Source organism: Triturus cristatus, chromosome 2_1, assembly GCF_964204655.1.
Source record: "Triturus cristatus chromosome 2_1, aTriCri1.1, whole genome shotgun sequence".
Classification (NCBI taxonomy): Eukaryota; Metazoa; Chordata; class Amphibia; order Caudata; family Salamandridae; genus Triturus; species Triturus cristatus.
Window position 1 is genome coordinate 796148103 of NC_140581.1, and position 22571 is coordinate 796170673.

The window sequence follows — 22571 nt, forward strand, 5'->3', positions numbered from 1 at the left end:
GGCGCATTTCCAGAGAAGGATCGTGCTGCTGTTTTTTGTTTACGGTTTTTCGGCGGGAAGAGGAGTAGAGTGCTGGAACTCCTGAGGCTCCTTGTCTGACCGGCCTTCGTGAGTTTGGAAGCCTGGTATGCAGGTTTCCCTGTGTGAAGGGTTTTGTGCGTGAGGCAGGCAGTTCTGAAATTGGCTCGCATTTCAACTGGGAGCCATTCCAACTCTCTGAGTGCGGGCGAGATGTGGTCATATTTTTTTACTCCGGTGACCATTCTTGCAGCTGCATTAAGGGTTGATCGGAGGGGAGCTAGGTGGGATTTTGCTGTGCCTGTGAGGGTTGCATTTCCGTAATCTAATCTGGAAAGTACCAAGGATTGTGTCGCTTGTTTGAGGTCGTTGGTCGGGATGTAGGGTTTTATCTTGCTTAATAGCTTCAGGTTGAGGAAGGCACTCTTTGCTGTGTTCTTGATGTGTTTACTTTGCTTAGTTTAGGGTCCAAGGTGATTCCCAGCGATTTGACGGAGTCGGCTAGGGAGACATTGTCGTTGAGAGCTTCAATTGCTTTTAGCCGTTCTGTGACTTGGGGGTTTTCCGTTTTGTTAGAAAGGAGGAGGATTTCTGTTTTGTCTTGATTCAATTTCAAGTGGTTTAATGAGAGCCAGTGTTGGACTTCTCTAAGATTGTCGTTGAGTCTCTGGATGTCTTCAATGGAGGAGGTTTCGAGATAGATCTGGGTGTCGTCCACACAGAAGGGAATGTTGGATCTTTTGAGAATGGTGGTGAGGGGTTCCATGTATATGTTGAATAGTTGCAGTGAGAGGACTGATCCTTGAGGGACGCCTCTGCTGACAGGGTGAAGGTCTGACGTGAAGTTGTTGATTTTGACTCTTTGAGAGCGATTTTGGAGAAAGGAGCCGAACCAGTGTAAGGCTACCTCTTCAGCCCCTAACCTTTCTTGGAGTACCTTAATGAATAGTTGGTGGTCAACCGTATCGAAGGCTGCCGATTGGTCCAGGAGGATGAATAGGGAGCATTGGTCTCAATCGAGGGACTTGTGTAGATCATCCATGATATTAAGGATCACTGTCTCTGTGCTGCACCCTTTTCTGAAGCCCGATTGGTGGGGGTCCAGGAGATTGATACTGTCCATGTGTTGTATCAGTTGGAGGACAATGCACTTTTCCAAAGTTTAGGCCAGGAGAGGAAGATTGGAGACGGGTCTGTAGTTGGTCAAATCATTGGTGTCCAAGCCTGGTTTTTTCAGTAGTGACGTGACTTTGCCAACTTTGAGGCTGTGCAAACAACATATCTCCCCCTAGACTGTGATTCACACACGCTGAGGGCTTACCGGCGTTTCTCTGTAGCTGTTGGACTTTTGCTCACAACTAGCCGCACCCGCTCCGCGGGTGCCGCGTCGCAGTTCTGGGCTTGTGTTGCTGTTGGGAGCACGTTTGCTCACAGCCATCAGGAAGGTCTCGAGGAAGCAGGGATTGAGCCTGTACTATCAGCGCCGCCGCAGGGACTCACCTAACCAGGAGCCCCTGCTTTCCGGCACACCTGCTGACCTGCTGCTCCTCCCACCCCTCGCTCAGAGGGTGAAAAGCGTTCGAGCTCCTCACTCCGGTGTGATTCACACACGCTGAGGGCTTACCGGCGTTTCTCTGTAGCTGTTGGACTTTTGCTCACAACTAGCCGCACCCGCTCCGCGGGTGCCGCGTCGCAGTTCTGGGCTTGTGTTGCTGTTGGGAGCACGTTTGCTCACAGCCATCAGGAAGGTCTCGAGGAAGCAGGGATTGAGCCTGTACTATCAGCGCCGCCGCAGGGACTCACCTAACCAGGAGCCCCTGCTTTCCGGCACACCTGCTGACCTGCTGCCCCTCCCACCCCTCGCTCAGAGGGTGAAAAGCGTTCGAGCTCCTCACTCCGGTGTGATTCACACACGCTGAGGGCTTACCGGCGTTTCTCTGTAGCTGTTGGACTTTTGCTCACAACTAGCCGCACCCGCTCCGCGGGTGCCGCGTCGCAGTTCTGGGCTTGTGTTGCTGTTGGGAGCACGTTTGCTCACAGCCATCAGGAAGGTCTCGAGGAAGCAGGGATTGAGCCTGTACTATCAGCGCCGCCGCAGGGACTCACCTAACCAGGAGCCCCTGCTTTCCGGCACACCTGCTGACCTGCTGCCCCTCCCACCCCTCGCTCAGAGGGTGAAAAGCGTTCGAGCTCCTCACTCCGGTGTGATTCACACACGCTGAGGGCTTACCGGCGTTTCTCTGTAGCTGTTGGACTTTTGCTCACAACTAGCCGCACCCGCTCCGCGGGTGCCGCGTCGCAGTTCTGGGCTTGTGTTGCTGTTGGGAGCACGTTTGCTCACAGCCATCAGGAAGGTCTCGAGGAAGCAGGGATTGAGCCTGTACTATCAGCGCCGCCGCAGGGACTCACCTAACCAGGAGCCCCTGCTTTCCGGCACACCTGCTGACCTGCTGCCCCTCCCACCCCTCGCTCAGAGGGTGAAAAGCGTTCGAGCTCCTCACTCCGGTGTGATTCACACACGCTGAGGGCTTACCGGCGTTTCTCTGTAGCTGTTGGACTTTTGCTCACAACCTCTGCTGACAGGGTGAAGGTCTGACGTGAAGTTGTTGATTTTGACTCTTTGAGAGCGATTTTGGAGAAAGGAGCCGAACCAGTGTAAGGCTACCTCTTCAGCCCCTAACCTTTCTTGGAGTACCTTAATGAATAGTTGGTGGTCAACCGTATCGAAGGCTGCCGATTGGTCCAGGAGGATGAATAGGGAGCATTGGTCTCAATCGAGGGACTTGTGTAGATCATCCATGATATTAAGGATCACTGTCTCTGTGCTGCACCCTTTTCTGAAGCCCGATTGGTGGGGGTCCAGGAGATTGATACTGTCCATGTGTTGTATCAGTTGGAGGACAATGCACTTTTCCAAAGTTTAGGCCAGGAGAGGAAGATTGGAGACGGGTCTGTAGTTGGTCAAATCATTGGTGTCCAAGCCTGGTTTTTTCAGTAGTGACGTGACTTTGCCAACTTTGAGGCTGTGCAAACAACATATCTCCCCCTAGACTGTGATTCACACACGCTGAGGGCTTACCGGCGTTTCTCTGTAGCTGTTGGACTTTTGCTCACAACTAGCCGCACCCGCTCCGCGGGTGCCGCGTCGCAGTTCTGGGCTTGTGTTGCTGTTGGGAGCACGTTTGCTCACAGCCATCAGGAAGGTCTCGAGGAAGCAGGGATTGAGCCTGTACTATCAGCGCCGCCGCAGGGACTCACCTAACCAGGAGCCCCTGCTTTCCGGCACACCTGCTGACCTGCTGCCCCTCCCACCCCTCGCTCAGAGGGTGAAAAGCGTTCGAGCTCCTCACTCCGGTGTGATTCACACACGCTGAGGGCTTACCGGCGTTTCTCTGTAGCTGTTGGACTTTTGCTCACAACTAGCCGCACCCGCTCCGCGGGTGCCGCGTCGCAGTTCTGGGCTTGTGTTGCTGTTGGGAGCACGTTTGCTCACAGCCATCAGGAAGGTCTCGAGGAAGCAGGGATTGAGCCTGTACTATCAGCGCCGCCGCAGGGACTCACCTAACCAGGAGCCCCTGCTTTCCGGCACACCTGCTGACCTGCTGCCCCTCCCACCCCTCGCTCAGAGGGTGAAAAGCGTTCGAGCTCCTCACTCCGGTGTGATTCACACACGCTGAGGGCTTACCGGCGTTTCTCTGTAGCTGTTGGACTTTTGCTCACAACTAGCCGCACCCGCTCCGCGGGTGCCGCGTCGCAGTTCTGGGCTTGTGTTGCTGTTGGGAGCACGTTTGCTCACAGCCATCAGGAAGGTCTCGAGGAAGCAGGGATTGAGCCTGTACTATCAGCGCCGCCGCAGGGACTCACCTAACCAGGAGCCCCTGCTTTCCGGCACACCTGCTGACCTGCTGCCCCTCCCACCCCTCGCTCAGAGGGTGAAAAGCGTTCGAGCTCCTCACTCCGGTGTGATTCACACACGCTGAGGGCTTACCGGCGTTTCTCTGTAGCTGTTGGACTTTTGCTCACAACTAGCCGCACCCGCTCCGCGGGTGCCGCGTCGCAGTTCTGGGCTTGTGTTGCTGTTGGGAGCACGTTTGCTCACAGCCATCAGGAAGGTCTCGAGGAAGCAGGGATTGAGCCTGTACTATCAGCGCCGCCGCAGGGACTCACCTAACCAGGAGCCCCTGCTTTCCGGCACACCTGCTGACCTGCTGCCCCTCCCACCTCTCGCTTTACGCCCCCATAAAGGGACGCCCCTTCCCCGCTGTGCGGGAGCACGCGGGAGTATCCGGGAGAAGCCCGGGACAAGGGCGGGACCATCTTTGGCCATCAGTGGCCAGAAGAGGCCGGGCCGGGCCACATCTCTTGGCTCTGCTAAGTGGGTACGAGAAAAACGGGAGTATGGCCACAGGCACTAGAGCTAGTAAATCTAGGAAAGCTGCGGGAAACACAGTCATAGGCACAATGGACCAATTTATATCCCGGGCAGTCTCCATTGTAGAAAAGGAGATAGTTCTAGCTGAACGAAGACTATCCCGGGACTCTATGGGCCTGACACACAAGCGCTCATCTTTGGGCACCCTCGCCCTAGCCCCTAGCCCAGTAAACGTACCACCTACACCACTTGTGGTAGTCGACTCACCGGTCACTGTCGAGAGGGTGAGTCGGAGTAGGGTAAGCTCTGAAACGGTAACGACTATTGCACCAGACATTGCTCATGACTCAACACATTCTAACCTACTCGACTCATGCAATCCCTTGCTGGGGGTCCAATACGACGACCCTGAATCTGAGATTAACAACGCCCAAAGCCCTCTTGTTACATCTAACAAGGCTTTACACCTTCCCTTTACAGCTGCACCTACCGAAGTTGGTACCTCCTTAGTAGCGGCTTTAGCGACTGTTCCATCTGGGAAACCAGTTTCAGGTTCTGCAGTTCCCAGGAAAAGAAAGCGCCCTGTTAGCCCTTACAGGGGGGGTCCTCTAAAACCACGTAGTAAATTAAGCAGGCACAACGCGACCAAAGGGGGTATCTCTAAAACAACCAATGCTCATACTAGAGTCTCACTACCCAGGGGCCTGGTTCGTCCGCTAGGCACACCTGTCCCGCCAGCGTCTCCTGGCACCACCCCAGTTCCTCAGGTAGCGCACACTGATACTGTCCTCCGACCTCTAGACGTTGAGGGCCTACTTAGATCTGTGGTGATGCCCCTTGCAGACAAGATTGATTGTCTCACACGGAAATTAGCCACCCTTGAGCAATCAATGTTGGATAACTTCTATGCTGTGAAATCACTGGTTAAATTCCACTCCAAGAGGCAGGGAGAAGACAACGGAGGGTCAAGGTGTGGTACAGTAACACCAGTAACACTAGTACCCTCGGAGTCAATGCCTTGCCATACAGTACCTATACCTGGGAAGGCCCCACAGTCACTGCAACCAAATACAGGTATCAGTCCTGCTCCACAAACTTCTAATCTTATACCTAGTTTGGGCCCCCCAAGGAAAAAATCAAATAGTCAAGCAGCAAAGACCTCCAAAGTTAAAGTTAATTTTGCCCCTAACCCAGAGGATATAGCGTCAACCTCCAAGGTAGCTGAAAATACGCCAACCGTGCCGAATGGAAATATAATTGTACCTATTTCCATTTCCGGCAGTCAGGTTGTGCCTAAACCTCTAGCTAAACCCCCAGTTAAATTACCACCGGGCAGGACAAAAATTAGCACACCCAATGCTAGCCTCCCCCCTGGGTGCCAACCGTATGTGGTAATCCTCACGGGGGTCCCGGAGCTTGAAGAGGGTTCTTGCGAGTTGTACTCTGATCTCAAACACAAGACCCTGTCCTGGCTCAGATTAAATAGACCTCTCCCAGGGCATATTGATGGTAGGATAGCCCATGTCCGCCGCGTGGGGTGGATTGGAAATAGACGCAAGGACTTAACCGGGGACTGCGTGCTAATTAACTTCAGTGATCCCAGAGCAGCAGGTACGATCTGCAGTCAGCAGTCGCCACACAATTTTTGCGACATACAAACCAGGGACTTGGGGTATTTCTATCAGCCCCCTCCGTTATCTGGGTTTGAGAAGCCTTTGCCGGATGAGGGCAGAGGTGCATGGTATCCTCACTATCCAACCTTGGATGCCAGAGTAAGGGCAAGGACGCCGACTCAAGCGGCTCCACCCCATGGATGGGGTTGGTGACTCGATAATCAAGTTGCATTAAACGCCCCTCCACCCAAGGCAAATGGGTTGTACACAGCAGTGAGTGTCCCCTCGTCATTAGTTACCCCCCACACGTTCCAGCCAACATCCTTCACCACCATCTCCTCTCCTTCAGGCAGTCGATCTGAGTCTACTGAGCTCATGGAAGGAGTAGAATACTCGGGGTCCCCGAGCAGGGTTGCTGGATGTGCAGGGCCACTGATTCGTCCTATCCTGAAGGCTATCAGTTGGAATGTGGCAGGCCTGAATAACAAGTTGGACGCCCCGGACTGGGTGGCGCTTACAGAGCCCCACGCCGTCTGTGCCTTTCAAGAAACGTGGTGCGTGGAACCAAGGCACAGAGTAGGATATGCTTCCTTCTCTGTCCCGGCAGGTATACCAGTATCAGGAAGAGGGCGCCCATTTGGAGGTCTTTTAGTCTGGGTCGATATAACATTAGGTTGGCGAGTGTATCATCATCCCCAAAAATCACCAGATTTGATGTGGCTCACTGTAATATGTCCAAATAAAGTTGAGCAGCTGGAGATTTTTAACATTTATACACGAGGGGCTTCTGGGAGGGCCTCGTCACCAACCCTCCTGGCTCTAGAAGCAGCCCTGGGGGAGTGTCGTGGCGACTCATTAATTTTGGTGATGGGGGATCTTAACTGCACATTCGAGCCTTTGATGGCCGACGAATCCTTGGACCTGTTTGACGAAGATTCGAGGAGAGGCGTTCCGCCCCTCGATCTTCCAATTGTCAAAAGGTGGACACCCAGAATCGTCCAACTGAATTCCCTTACACTTGAGTTTGGCTTGAGAGCAGCAAACGGGAGAACACGGTCAGACCCAGAGGGTGCACATACGTATAATAGGGTGGGTCACTCATCTAGGATAGATTATATCCTCTTAAACTTTTCCTTGTGGGCCCACTTGGAGGATATGATAGTCTTGCCTTCCTTGGAAAGTGATCACAATGCACTCTCATTATCCTTAATACATTGGTGGAGGGCCAGTGGCTTACTAATTGGGGCTCCCGCGGCACTCGAGCAGAGGCCATTGGGGGGGGTGGTCCCTTCCAATTGTCTCAGACGTTTAAAATGGGACAAAGTGGCCATTGATGAAGAAAAACTATCTTGCATCAGAGCCGTTATTGCCGCAGCCTCTGAAACCCTGGAAAATCAACCTCCTAGCCCGCATAAGACAGCAGCCATGTTCAGTGAGGTTTCGACAGCGATAGGGGACTTGTTCCTGGTCAAACCAAATCCCAAGGTAAACAAAAACCATGTTAAGCGACAGGGCAAATTAGGCTGGTACTCACAGGCGTGCCGCGCTGGAAAAAGAGCTCTAATCATGGCAGTAAAGAGTGGTGATGCCCTAGCAATAGCTGCTAAACGTAAGTCCTACAAATCCACAATTAATATAGCCAGGAGAGACTGGGAAGACACCTTCTGGCAGGAGCTTCGCGCAGCAAGCATAGAAAAAAATGCAAAAGGTTTTTGGGACCTGTTACGAAAAAAACATAGACCCCTGGACACCGTCATTACATGCAATATAACCGAGGACCAGTGGCACTCACACTTCTCGAAGCTGTATACTGCACCTGCTGCAGAAGCGATGGTCTTCCCTTTACCTCAGATTCTTCAAGGTGCCGGCAGCTATGAGGAGAGTCTATTTTCCAGGAAAGAGGCTGAAATTGCCATAAAATCCCTGGTTCCTCGCAAAGCAGCTGGACCTGATGGCCTACCTGGCGATCTTATCCGCATGGACATACGCGAATGGGCTATGATGATTGCCTCGCTATTGAACGCAGTCATGGCAGGCGCCCCCCTCCCTGCTTCTTGGATGGCAGCTGAGGTGGTTCCCCTGCACAAGAAAGGTTCAAGAGATGACCCAGCTAATTATAGACCGATTAGCTTAATAGACTGTTCCCAAAAAGTGGCGGGCAAGGTCCTCTTATCTAGGGTCCAGCAGTGGGCTGACGAGAATAAGATACTCTCGGATTTTCAGGCTGGGTTCAGATCCGGGACAGGGACGATAGAACAATCGCTAAGGCTACTTATGATCTACTGGAAGGTCGTCACAATTGGAAAGGGTACCTTATATCTGGCCTTCATCGACCTCCGCACGGCCTTCGATTTGGTGCCTAGAAACAACTTGTGGAAAGTGTTGTGCGACCTGGGTATGCCACCCTACTTGCTTCATTTGATCATGAGATTCCACGAAAATAACTATGCCCAAATACGTTGGGGGTCAAATGGTCAAAAGACCTCAAGAATAGAGGTGAACAGAGGTGTACGACAAGGTTGCGTACTTGCCCCAACCCTGTTCTCCTTATACGTAAATGGAGTGGTGGATTTTTTGACTCAGACTCCAGCAGATGCACCCCGTCTGGCAGGTCGTCTAATTCCTACCTTACTTTTTGCTGACGATACTTTACTTTTGTCAAAATCTCCGATGGGCCTCCAGCAGCTTCTTTCTGGATTTGACACCTTCTGTAAGCAGCGAGGCCTTTGTATTAATACAGACAAAACTAAGTATCTCATTTTGAATCCCCCACACAAGCTTGGCCCCCCTCCAACATTGGGGCACGTTGCTCTAGAAAGAACTAAAACGTTTGACTATCTGGGCATTCGCTTGGTGGATACAATGAAATGGGACTGCCACTTGACCAAAATGTTGTTGAGCTTAAAAAGAGTGACTGGGGCCCTGTTGAAAGAACAGAGAGCAGCATCTACAAGACCAATAGCGGCAGTAATGGATATTTACTCCGCCAGAGGAGTAAGTGCAGCACTTTACGGGGCGGAGCTCTGGGGGATGTCAAATATGAAAGTGCTAACTCGAGCTGAGAATGCCTTCCAGAGAAGCCTAATGTCTCTCGGTCCTTCTGTTCCCATTTTACCCCTGCAATTGGACATGGGTTGCCGGGCGATTGAAGATCAAGCAAAACTACGCCCCCTGTTACTGTGGGCCCGCATCTGGAGAGTGCCAGAGCTCTCAAGTTATGCGGATGGCCTACGGGAGATAATTAATTGCCCCGGCTGGGCAAAAATAAAATGGCTAAGGGACGTCAAGGCTCTATTTATAAATCTGGGGCTGGAAGAAGCATGGCACCAACAGTCAGCCCCGCCCAAATCCATGCTAAAACAAATTTATTGGACATGGGTGGCAAGTAAAAGGAATTCTTCCTCAACGATCTGCAAATCCACCAGAAATTTTGTGGAGCATAAAGATGTCCCTATCAGAGAACTGTACCTGGACATTGTTACTGCCCCATGGGATAGATCTCTGTATTTCAAATTCAGAATAGGTCTTCTCCCGGTTATGGAACTCACATGCCACTGGAAAATACCACACCAGACTGCGCCATGGTGTCCATTTTGCCCTCAGCGTTATGAATCTGTCCCCCATCTGTTATTCGAGTGCCCCGCCTATAAGGTTCCCCGAATGAAATGGTTAAAACCGATGTGCCTTACTTTGGGCACTAGACATTGTAACGTGGCATTACGAATTTTACTTACAGACACTCGCCCATTCTTCGCATGCGCCACCTCGAAGTATTTAGGTTGGGCATGGCGAATACGGTCAAAAAGACTTAGGCAAATTGTTTAATCATGATTTTAATTCTTTTAGCTAAATTTAAATAATTTTCCTTTTAGACAAATGTAGAAAAAATGTTGAATTTTAGAATATCTAGGGTTTTTTATGTTTTCTATTTAGTAAATGCTCTAAATGACTTTTAATGTATGTACGCTTTTTAAGATATTTTATGTCGAAATAAAGCCTATTTGACTTGACATATCTCCCCCTAGAGGGCCTCTCTACTGACACACTTCCATCAGGAGGTGTGAAAGGACAATCAACCCCAGTGAACACACTATGCGTGCCCCACATGCACTATAATCACCACCCCAATCAGGGTACCCATGTTAAAACTCACCCACAATCTACCCTCGCCTCCCCCACACAGCTAACACAACCCCATATGCCAATCTGCCTTCCCTCACCACAATGCCCACCTCACTCTCTAGAATCTGCAACCATTACTAAGCCCGTCTGCCTCTCACCCCTATCCCCCCGTTAATCCGCAGTTACACTGTTATGACGATCTGCTGCATGACAAGTTAAGTGTATGCCAAAGACAATACGAACCTCTGTACTTGTATGCGCCCTGAGCTCATGTCTAGTGTTAAGCACTTAGGCACGACTACACAGAACTTCCGGTCCAGCACAACTGTCTCTTGCTGTAAAACATCACATGCTAATATTGTTTATATCATGAAAACCAATAAAAATATTTTCCCAAAAATCATCCATTCTGAGGTGCAAAACTTGAAATGCGGAGGTAATGCAGTACCTGTAAATGTTGCACCAGGAAGTTCCAGTGCTTACCAGCTGTGGTATTCTCTCTCAAAATACCAGTGTACTCAAAATGAGACTGACTAGAGAGTCGCTCTGCCCTTAAAACCTTCAGATTATTTACTTAATTAAAAACATGTTTGGACTTTGTCGATCAAATGTGAGCAGTTGAAAGTATAACTTAAAATCTTTCTAACCTTTCCAGGGTCCTTGGATATATACAGTCAACCAGAGGTAAATGCACACACTCCTCCAACTGGTGACGTGCCAACCTATGTCAACACACAACATCTGAATATGCGAGCTCTTAAAGCACTACAATCAGAGGGTGAAATAGCGTTCAGCACATCACTAGACAGTACCAAAGACGTCAGTCCGGGAATGGATATATTTGATATGAGTGAGTTAATTTTTAAAATATTGATCTCTAGCATTATTGTCTTATTGCAATGTTCAAAATGGATTCCAAATTCATAAGGTAGCTTTTGTATTTATATAAATTCTAACGCACCAAATTCTTGTGAATCAAATATGACTGTATGTTTTGAAGAACATTATAACATGCCATACCAAGTTATATGGACCCCTGCACATTACATTCAGAGTTTCAATTAATTGACCCTGCTAGCAAAATCGTGGTGTTAGAAACATATATTGCCCATTTCTATGTGAGGAGTGGGGTGCTAAAGTTTGAAGAATTTAATGATACTAAGCTTCCTTTAAAGAGATATTTGACTATTCTAACATTATTTCCAATGGGGTGTTACTTTACGTGTTTTTCTATTGAATAATGCTGCGTTTCCCGTGGTTGGCCATGTGTGGTGCTGGACTTAGTCAAGGTTTGAGCTGTAATACATTTACTAAGTACTTGCCCAAAGACCTCTGCAGTCTGGGCAGACATCTCTGCACAGAAAAGATAGGAGCGGGAGATGCGAAGACTTCAATATGTAGGTTAGTGAGTAGTATATTGGAATACATGAATGGTACTATTGTAGTACTACTAAACATACTACAAAATGCAGTTTGTACAAGGCTCCTAAATATGTATTAGAATCTACTTGCTAAATTTCCTCCACAATAAGTTCCATACAGTGGACCAAATTCAGCCAGTGGGCTGTACCCCTTATTTAGAGGGTACTTCAGAAACTATCAATTTCCTCCAAACTCTTCATTTCCTGGCACCACCTTACTTGAATTCCTTTATTTTTCTCTACACACTTGCCCACTTGTTGTGTTCCGCCTTCTTGTGTTAACTGATGGTGTCTTGTCTGCCCTGTGCACCATCCCATTTTCGGACTTTCCCAAATTATGAAATGTGTTTCCTTTTCTTGTGAGAACGGCATCTAATCCAATGACTTTTAAGAAACTTTTATTGGAGCATTTTCTCTCAATATGTTATCAGGGCTGAGCCTCTATTACTGCTAATTTGTGTGTCTTTTTCTTTTATATTACATGTGCAGCACTTTGGATAAAAGTGCTATTGTAAATCAAATAAATACATGTAAAGAATGTGTAAGTCACAGAGATATTTCATGTTTGTAAGTTTTCTAAAGCCCTGTGATTCCCTGAGCCAACCCCTAAGCCCTCTCTTACTATACATTTTTGCTGACCATGCATCACTTGATAAATAAAAACTGGGTAGAAAGAAAGTTTCAGATATTTGGAACATATTCAACAATCTGAATTCACGGATAAGGATTGATTGGCTCTACTCTAAATTTTGGATCACCTATACCACCATGTAATTGTGAAAGAGTTTTATTTAAAAAGTATTTTTGTGGACACCCATAGTAGGGTATTGAAAATAGGGCAACCATGTACCCCACTTAAGAACCTGGACCTATGTATTATTTGAATGCCAATAGTTCAATGGTGCTATTTGCCGTATTTAAAATTTGGTAAGAAAATGGGCAGTTTGTTCTACAAGTGGTACGTTGAAGGCTATACCCCATAACTTATAATCTGCTGGCACAAACCGCCACTCGCTATGTAGTCTGATGAGGGGGGTGGTATAAGTCCATGGTAAACTGGAGTACACTTTGAGTGCATGCCTTCTGTTAGGTGGCAGCCTTGAACAATGTGAAGCTCTGCTCATGGGGGCCGCAATATGGGTATACTTGTGCAGAATGGATATCAGGTGTGTGAGAAACTGTATCACTTTGAGTAGGGTGAAACTCAGGGATGTAGAAAAGAATGTATTGTTATCACATCATCCCCATGGTGTATAGGTTTTGAGACTACTGCTTTCTGTGCAATAAAAATAATGTACTGTGAGAAAATACCTATTTTTGTACATTCACTCCTATTTTGTTTGGCTGATGCTGTCGATGTGTGGACTCTGTACATTGGCACTCTGCTAACTAGCCCCCAGTGCATGTGCACCAATACCTAAACACTTGTCAAATTTGTTTAAATTCCCTGACTGGCCCAATTAGCTTACCAAAAGGTCCCTAGTAGATGCTACCCTGGATGCCCACGGCCTGTAACTTAAATGGCATTAGTGGACTGCAGCACCTATTGTGCCAGGACTAAAATAGCCATGGAAAGTTTGATTCTAGTGCTGCCACAGCAGCCTGGTTGATCAGTTTTAAAACTGCCATTTCTAACTGTCAAAACCCCTTATCAGCTCTAAGGTAGGGGGGCATAGTATTAAACAGTAGGACATATGTGTTTAATGTTTTTCCATGTTCTTACAGTAGAAAATGCCCCAAACCTGTTTTTCAGTGTAGCAAGGCTGGCTGTGTCATAGAAAACATGGGTTGCTTTATGACACTTAATAAAGCTAACGTCGGCTAGAAAAATACTTCAAGCATTCATTTTCTTAGCTAAACAAAATCCAGCGTATTGCTAAAGTCGAATTTTGTCTAACTATTACAGAAATAGTGACTTTAGAACATCACTATTTTTCTCCCTAAAGCCTCTGGTAGACATTTAAGAATTAATCTCCAACTGTTACCTGGCAGTCTGCTGACCCCTTGCAGTGAGGCGTGAATGGCTCCTAGAAAAGGGAACAAAAAGGGCCTTGGGTGGCAGGAGGTGTGACTTGGGTGATGGGCCCACCAACTGCACGAGTTTGAAAGGGACATCCCCTGTCACAGGCAGATGTAACCCAAACTTAGGATTGCCTATTCCATTGCCCACGTAGACAGGTTGGCACCAATATCAGTGGTGGGAAAACCTGTTTCAGAACTAGTTTGCAAGGAGAGCTTCTCAGTTTCCTATACACACCTCAGGAGTGGGCCCAGAGCTCTGCTGAGGGGAAGATAGCTTTTGCCATGTTGGATTGTGGCAGAACAGTGCAGTGTGGGATAGTTTAGGGCCAAACCTCCCAGGAAATTAAGTCTAAGTTAGTGAAGTTGCCCCTGGGCACTTTTTCCCTATTGGTCAGGGAGTTTCCTCACCCACAAGCTAGTGCCAGGCATAAATGTGGCACTCCTGGATATCGTTTTCAGAACACATGATGTGTGCAAGACAGGAGGAGGACTGCATTTGCTGTTGAACCTGTGGAGAAAGCTTACAAGGGCTGGACCTGTCCCACTTGTACACAGGGCAAAGAAGTAGGCTCAAGGGTCAGTTGCCTAAACCCCTCTTAAGCTACAGGGCCACAAAAGATGTAAGAAGCTACATTTACCAAGAGCCCAGCTGAAGAGTTCTAACTGGATATGCCCTGGAGCCTGCTGGTAACTTCTGAAAGGATTTCAACTTGTTAGAAAAGTTTCTACATCAGAATGTAGAGGGATTTCACAGAGGCTGATGTCGATCAGCAACCAACCGCCGATGAGACTTCCCTGGGTATAGATACTGGATTTTGCTCGCTCAAAACTTCCTTTCAACGATCATGACTTCTCAAGTTCCCAACCGGAGCTGAGGCTCACACTGATCCAGCACATACCAGGCCACCATCGTTGAGCCCTCTTCAGACCCAGCCTGCAGCCCGACCTGCCAGTGACCTGTTGATGATTACTTTTCTCCAGAAATCTTGCACGTCCAAAGGTAAACTTTCCACCAGGACAAACCTTGTCCCCATACCCAACTGGCAGTAGCTCGCTGTTATCCTTAACTTTTGACTTGGACCCGGTCTAATGAGACGAGATAACTGTGATTGGCGTTTTCACATTTAAGCACTATTTTGACTTGAAACTTCTAAAAATAATATGTCCGATTCCCTACATCTAATTTTTGTTGTTTAGATGTCCATCTGCACATTGAATTGTATTCTATTTTTAAAAATTGGAGTGGGGTTTTATTGTTGTTTTCTATGAGACGAGGCTCCCACCGAGCTCCCACCCTTCACCATGCTGCCATTATCAAGTGTCCTTCAGACCCAGCCTAGAGTCAGACTCACAGATGACCTGTCAACGAGGAATTTTCTGCAGAAAATCTTCTAAGAAAGTAAAGTCTCCACTTGGACAGACCTGCCCCCTGTACCCGACCATCAGTAGATCATGGTTAGCTTTAACTTTTGAATTGGACCCAGTCTTTTATGTACTATTTTGACTCAACATTCAAAAAATCATATCTCTGGTTCCCTATATCCAATTTTTGTAATTTTACTGTCTATTTGTTCATGCAATTTTGCTTTATTGTTTATAAATTGGAGTGTGATTTTTATTGTGTTGTGTTTTCTCCTTTTAAACTGTTTTGTTACTGATAAATGTTAAACAAGCTTTATTGGGATTTTCATGTGGGGGTACATCATAATACACATCACATTGAACATTTAATTATTCAGAGAACACAGGATACAATGCAGGCATTGTGCGCCATCTGTTCAAATTGTAGTGTTGTCCATGATATATTACAATAATATCCCAAGGCAGCTAGGAAGGCCACCATTCTAACACAGTGGTGTGCTTTACATACCTAGCCTACGAACAATTGTATTCAAGGGGAGCGATGTCCGCTCAACTGTCTACTGATAAATGTTTTACACATTTCTCCTATGTTAAGCCTGTCTGCTTATGCTACAACTACCGAGGGTTGTGCTCTGTTTAAATTATTGAGGCCTACCTATATTTACCTAACAATATCTGGTACGGAATTATGACATTTTTACTTGGTGAGGACTCACATCCCCTACGACTAATAATCCACTTTCTCAAAAGTATTTACTGAAAAAATATAAAAATTTAAAGAGGTGTTCTTGACACATGTAAGACAGTAACGTTCATTAAAAGAGAAAAAGTAGTAGCATTGATGCTTAAAAACTTTACTTGAAGATAATGATACATTACCTACAAATCTCTACAGTTATGGTGAGCTACACAACTATACGTCCATGAAGTGCGCTGCTCGTAACTATTCACGTATGTTGGTTGTGCTCATGTAGGATAATTTGTGTTCAGTGGAGTGGTGATTGGGAACTGATGTGCAGTGAGAGTTGTGCTCAGACAGACATGTTGCCAGTGAATTGACATTAGGTAGAGTGATGAATGTGGGGAACATGAGGTGGCATGTAAGATAAAAGAGCTTTCATTGCAGTAGTTGTACAGGTGACATACAGGTCATACAGATTTCACTCAACTTTGAGTGCCTTATATTCAAGGATGTCCATTCAGAAAAATGTCAGGGGTAGCAGAAGTGACATCATGTGACCTTTGACCCAGTGACATCACAGGAAGTGACATCACCACACCTTTAACACTGAATCTCACACACCACAGAGAGAGCACCACTCTGGTCACAACCATAGAACACAAAAGCACTTCCCATGTACCGCAAATGGCAATTGACCACTGTTTCAGTCAAGTACTCCAACACTGTGTAGCGTAATGTCCGACTACAATAAAATATTGCTTACCCTATATTAAAACTACAAAATGGAGTAGTAACCCTACCACAGAATGTGTACACATTATGATGTTTCATTCGCCTCTTCTTGACACATAATCTAGTAAACAACATTGCATAATGATGCATTCTTAAGCTTGTGACAGCATAGCCCAGAGGCCCACAATGACAGCTAGACTACAGCAGAACAGGAAAACCATGACAGATTACTGAAATGACACGTCCTTCTAATTCCTCCCTTTTCTACTAAAGAGGGTTGAATAAAAACATCAAGATAAACATGCACAATGTTTAGGAGCTTGCGACCTTCAAGGCAGACAAATTAAAACAGTAACACGTTTCCTGTTCCACAACCAGCAGCAGCCTGGATCACCTGCTTAGGTTTTTTACATGAACGAGAAATAAATGAAGTGAGTTTATATATATTTTTGTTTGTTTTCTGCTCTCTGAGAGTTCCACTACTTTGTAACTCGTGCTGCCTTTGCGACCTCTGAGTTCAGGGGTCGCAAGAGCAGTGGCCGAGGTAGCAAGGCATGACGTCAATGCTTATATTGTGAGCGAGTTCTTATTCAAACGCTCTCTGTATACAAGTGTAAGAGGCAGAATGTGTTTTTCAATAAATACCTGTAGTACCTGCAACTAAGGTAGTAGGTCGCATCTTTTCTTTGAGTACTCATAGGGAAGAGACATATGGGCATGACAAGGGATACCAAAAGGGTATTTTATTTTATTTATGTTGGAATGAAGGCATTTGTGCTCCAGAATGGCTTCAGTGTCTGTGTGTAGTTGTCACTGCTGTGCAGACGGGCCAGTACAAGTATATGGGTGTCTTCTAGAAAGCAGACACCTATAAGCTTTTTTGACACCACCTCTACAAGTCAGGCGTCTCCACGATCCAGAAACAGAATACAGAGGATTCATTTGCTAAAAAAGGTGTAGTCGCACACCATAATCTGAATAGCGAATTGGCCAGCTTGTCCAAAATGCGTGACTTTGGGTGGTATGAGCCTTGAGACAGTTGTTTTGTGAAGACCCCGTAATAAAATAACTGAAGAGGGCTAAAGCCCTGAACTACGCAATGCAGAACTAATTTTGGATTTTCTTCTATGGTACAAAGGTCCAGCTGGCCCTATTGATACCCCCGTGCTCAGTCCCTCACAAGTCTAAACACTTATCAAAAATATATGTTGATTACGACATAATTGTATGCTTTAACTATGGTCTAACAGTACAAATCTCTAATTGACAAACCAGTAGCACCTCACCATATACTTTGCATTTCATTAAGACTTACATTTTCAACATTAAAGTCGATTTACAATGTTTACAGTTTGGGCAAAAATGTTAACAATTATCACTCCTGACATTCCTTTAAGACACAGTATGACAAAGCAGCTATCGCGCCTGTAAGCAGCTATCGCGCCTTTGTTTTGTAAAATGCCCATTTCCTGTACTTTCTAAGGGTGTCCAATTATTCCTCAACCCTTTGTTTCAATGTCTTTCCGCATATACCTAAAATATTAGTGAGCCAAATGTTACTTTGACCGACCATGTGCCTGATTTTGTACTTTTTTGTTTTTGTAAGCAGAGCCATTTGAAGATGCTCTGAAGAAGCAGTCCATGGGACCTGGATTGAATAAAGCTTCGTCGGTTGACTGTTCCAGCCCTTTGCTATCTAGGGCAGCTTTCCTGGCCTCAAAGGAGCAGCTGCATGCAGAGCCCTGGTATCAAGGAGAGATGAGCAGGAAAGAGGCGGAGAAGTTGCTGTTGAAAGATGGCGATTTTCTAGTTAGGAAAAGCGCCACCAATCCTGGGTCTTATGTTCTGACTGGCATGCACAATGGCCAATCAAAGCACCTCCTCCTAGTGGATCCAGAAGGAACAGTAAGCATTTATCGCTACCTGATCAGTAAACATGTGTTTAAAGTGTTTTTGAATGACTCATCAATTTAGACATGGGTGGAGAGACTTTAAATGATAGGAAACTAGCTAAGTTCTAACAAAGCATGCATGGCGGTTGTGTCAGATTGGCATAGTTTGGTGTTGCTCGTCAGAATATGCAGAATGTGTTAGTTTTCCCAGTACGTTCACATTTCACTATAAAAACATCACAACAATCAGAGATGAAGGTGATTTGGCAGGTGGAATGTGATTTAGACAGTAGGTTTGTGCTTGGGATAACATGAGCCAATTTTTTTCTATAATTATCTTATTGATATTAAAGTCACCAACATCTAAAACAGTTTTATAGATATTACATATCTATAATTCTATAACTATGCTGTTGCTAGAGACTGGTTACAGACAAATTGTCAAGGTTTAGCAGCCTGTAATAAGGTATTATCTTAGTGTAACGGTCAGCCGCGGTCCGTGCAGGTAACATCGGTGGGGCCGCATAAGGGGGGATTTCGAGGAACGATACTCAGAGAAAATTAAATAAATAATTAATTTCACCTCTGCCCCATCCCTCGAAATCCCCCCCCTACCTGGCCCCACCACCCCACCGCTGTTACCTTCACGGACCGCAGCTGGTACGGTCATTAGGTAGGTCACCTAACATGTTAATGATCTATTAATATGTGAATACCTTCCCTGCTTCAGAGGAGCAGACTAGTATTGACCATCGATTACTAGACATTTGATTTTCATCTATCATTTGTATACAATTCTTACTGCCTCAGTGATTCAATAACAAAAACATTAGGGCAAAGGTATTCCTGAAGGACTGTGGGCACAGACAGGAAAAAACTAGTGATTCTTCAAGGTGATACATTCAGGTGCACTGGAGAAGTCTAAGAGATGAGGGCACGGCATCACCTCATGCGGTCAAGGCATCAAGCTTTTCTAATCTTATAATACTTTAACAGGCTCCGAATACTGTAGTACAGAACAAATCAAAGAGATTTTTATCAGCAAGTGGGTACACATACAGTGTGACAGAACATACATGTAACAAATTATTACACAATATGTGAATACACAATAAGGTACAAAATTATTGACTTAGACCCAAGTAGTCATTGATGTTTTGATGTTTTTAAAGATTTTAAAGCAAATGGGTTATCAGGACTGGTCTGTGTAATCCACAATAATTTAATCTGTAGGTGTGGTGAAAAATGGTATTAATGGCCAGCCAGTTGTGCAGAAACAACATGTTTTAGTCTGCTCAAGACATTATAAAGGGGTTCACATAAGCCCTGCAGGTATGTCAATCAATCAATCAATCATAGCATTTGTAAAGCACACTACTTACCCCTGAGGGTCTCACGGCGGGGGGGCTGTCAATGGTGAAACAATTCGAGACATAATGTGGGACTACTAGGTAGAGCCATAACTAATAAGTACAGACAGTGGCCCCAAACTTTTGTCTGTTTTGTGGCCGAAACTAAAACCTCTGTGAGAATTATGTACTGCTGTCAGAATAGATTAAATAATTTGGTTGAGTAAGATCTTGAGTGACCATGGGGGAGGAAGGGGGAAAAGTAAGAAGACAAGACCTTTGGTGCTATCCAGCTTATGACAGCAGGTGCAATGTGTCTGTTTTACAGTTTAACTTGTCCAGGTATACCTGGTAGACCTCCAGACGGGCAGAGAGGGGTAGGTCACAAACGCAAATCCATGTGGGAGCACATTGAACCGCAGTTAAGGCGCAGTTCTCTGCTTTGATCTAAGGTGCATTTACCAAACACCAGCAGGGTTGGAAATCGAGAGCTAGCTAGGGATCCTAAAGATAGGTTTAATATACCTCAGCTATCTCTAAAGATCACCTTTAAACCCAGTCACATATCCGGCATTGGTGTAGAGCAGGGATATTCTATTTGTCGGTCCTGAAGAAACGCCACGGATCCCTCCTAGGCCACTCAGCGGTGAAACATGTTGACCTTAGTAGACGCACTGCGAGACTGTCACAGTTCATAATATCCCACTGACAACACTCGCACTCTTGTGTTTAGCCCTGCCAAGGGGACCACTAATTAAAACCTAACGGTACACCTTAGGTAGTTTTAAAACACATCTCACTATACATACTACCCTACCTTCACATTCCCTCACTCATCATAACTGCAAAAAGAGAAGATCTTCGCCAAAGCGCCCTCTTGCGTGGCCTGTGGGGCATTATAGCGCTGGCCTCTCGAGGAGCAAAGCCCTATGATGAAGCATTACACCCATTGTGGTGTGAGAGGGCTCTATCTTCTGATAAGGAAGATTTTCCAAATTACAATACATTTCAACTGCGCTTTTTACTTTTCCCTATAGGAACAGCCACCCTCCTTTTGCATGCACGCTATCCAGCTTCTGTCAGCAGGTGTAATGTCTCTTTTTCACACTGTAACTTGCCCAGGTATATGTTTCAGTCCCTGTAAAAACTAAAACACAAATGAACTTGGAAGAAGTTAGATATTTCTGAGTGTCTGCATGTTCTTCAAAATGAGACTGTAAGACATTTCTCATACCAAATGACACAAAGCTCATTACTACTCCCAAACTCCCATGACACAGCATCAGGGAAACGGGCTGCATTAAAAAAAAAAAACAGCTTTATTGAAAATCAGTCCCAGACATGGAGCTCTGCTGAGCCCAACAGGCCACCATACCTGGGAGGGCCAGCCATTCTCAATGGGGTCGCAAATTGCGAGTGCCTCGTGAATATTGATGAGGTACGCAATTTGCGACCCCATTGAGAATCGCAAACAGTGTCTCTGACACTGTTGTACATGTCATTTTGCGAATCGCAAATTGCGACTTGCAATTGAGTGCAATTTGCGACTCGCAAAAGAACATGGTCATACATCTGGCCCTTAGAGTGGTACTAACCCTAGGAATGCAATTCCTGTAAGTATACTTTGTACTCATGTAGGTTTCTCATTTCATCTTTACTTAACTGTAGTCAATTTTGTAAGACATCCTGACCTTTGGCTCCTAAACAATGAAACAGCAGAGAAAATGTATGTTCTGCACTAAGATTAGTTCCACTAACCCTTGCATGTATTGTGAAAACGTTCTTTCACTTTTCCCACCTCAGTGCAGGTTCTCCTGGTGTAGAAGAAAAAAGGTGGTGGTTTTAAGTGTTGCAGGGTGGCCTGCTTGGTAGTAGTTATATTGACAAAATACAATTTTCCAACAAAAAGTAATCAGTAATAAAGAAGAATTTGTAATCTTTGAAATTACACATTATCATGAGATGTTGGGTGACCCAGCCTTCAACTGTTAATCCAGCCCACATCTCTTTCTAAAATGATAAACTACTTACAAATTAATGCTTCTTGCTAAATTTGAAGGACTACTGTATATTCTTTGATGGTATGAAGAAGTAAATTTAAGAGATTAAGTATTTCTTAATTTATTATGTTCTTTGACCTATGCCATCTACCTTCAAGATTCAATTTGACTCCATTAGTTCAAGTTAAAAAGATTTGTTGAAGTAAATACTACCCCTACAGGATTTACTACAGTGCACTGTGCAACATATAATGTTTTTCAGAGTAGTAGTAACTTTAAGTGGGATTGTATAGTTCATTTTGCTTAAATGCCACACAATTATCCCGATTTACTCAGCCATATGGAGTATCTTTAATTTAGTTATGCTCACTATATGTGCAAACAGCAATTTCCATAAAAAGATGTCAAAAATTGGAAGAGAAAAATGTATGCAAAATAGGTAAAAATATAAAAATTGTTAATAAATTACAAGATTGACATTACATAGATAAAAGAAGCAGAATCATTTCAAGATCTAGCAAAAAGATGCAAATAGAACTGGTGAAGTGATAAAAAAAGCTGAGACAAATGTATGCCACAAAAGTTAGGCGACGATGCGCTGGTTAGTGAATCTGAGAGCTAGTTCAGGATTAAAACCTGTAAGTAATTCTTGTGGGCACAGACTGTGCCTTAAGAAGAATAATATAGGTCATAATTTATCAATACTGGTGCTAGAGTGAAATAACACCCTCTTATATCGTAAACCCCTATAACCGAATGGTCTCCAGATCACCCATACTGCCCAGTTCACATCTACTCTAGCTGAGCTTCTGACATGGAGTCCATATGTCAACTGTATCAAATCTCCAAAACACAAGAAGACTTATGAAGAGAATAATGTTGCCAGTGGTCAACCTCATGAAAAATACTTCCAGAAAAAAGTGAATGGTCTAATGACATGCATTCCAAAAAATGTCTTGAACTGTTTACTTGATAAACCATTAAAA

The 22571-nt window shown here is 45.5% G+C and overlaps 1 protein-coding gene across 1 annotated transcript in view; it reads left to right on the plus strand.

The window, feature by feature from the left end:
- Positions 1 to 22571, plus strand: part of SHC3 (SHC adaptor protein 3) — a 440401-nt gene that overhangs the window by 413816 nt on the left and 4014 nt on the right. Inside the window, exons 10-11 of the mRNA XM_085632814.1 lie at positions 10781 to 10975; positions 17954 to 18249. Of these exons, the coding sequence (XP_085488940.1) occupies positions 10781 to 10975; positions 17954 to 18249 (491 nt within the window). The remainder of the gene's footprint in view (positions 1 to 10780; positions 10976 to 17953; positions 18250 to 22571) is intronic.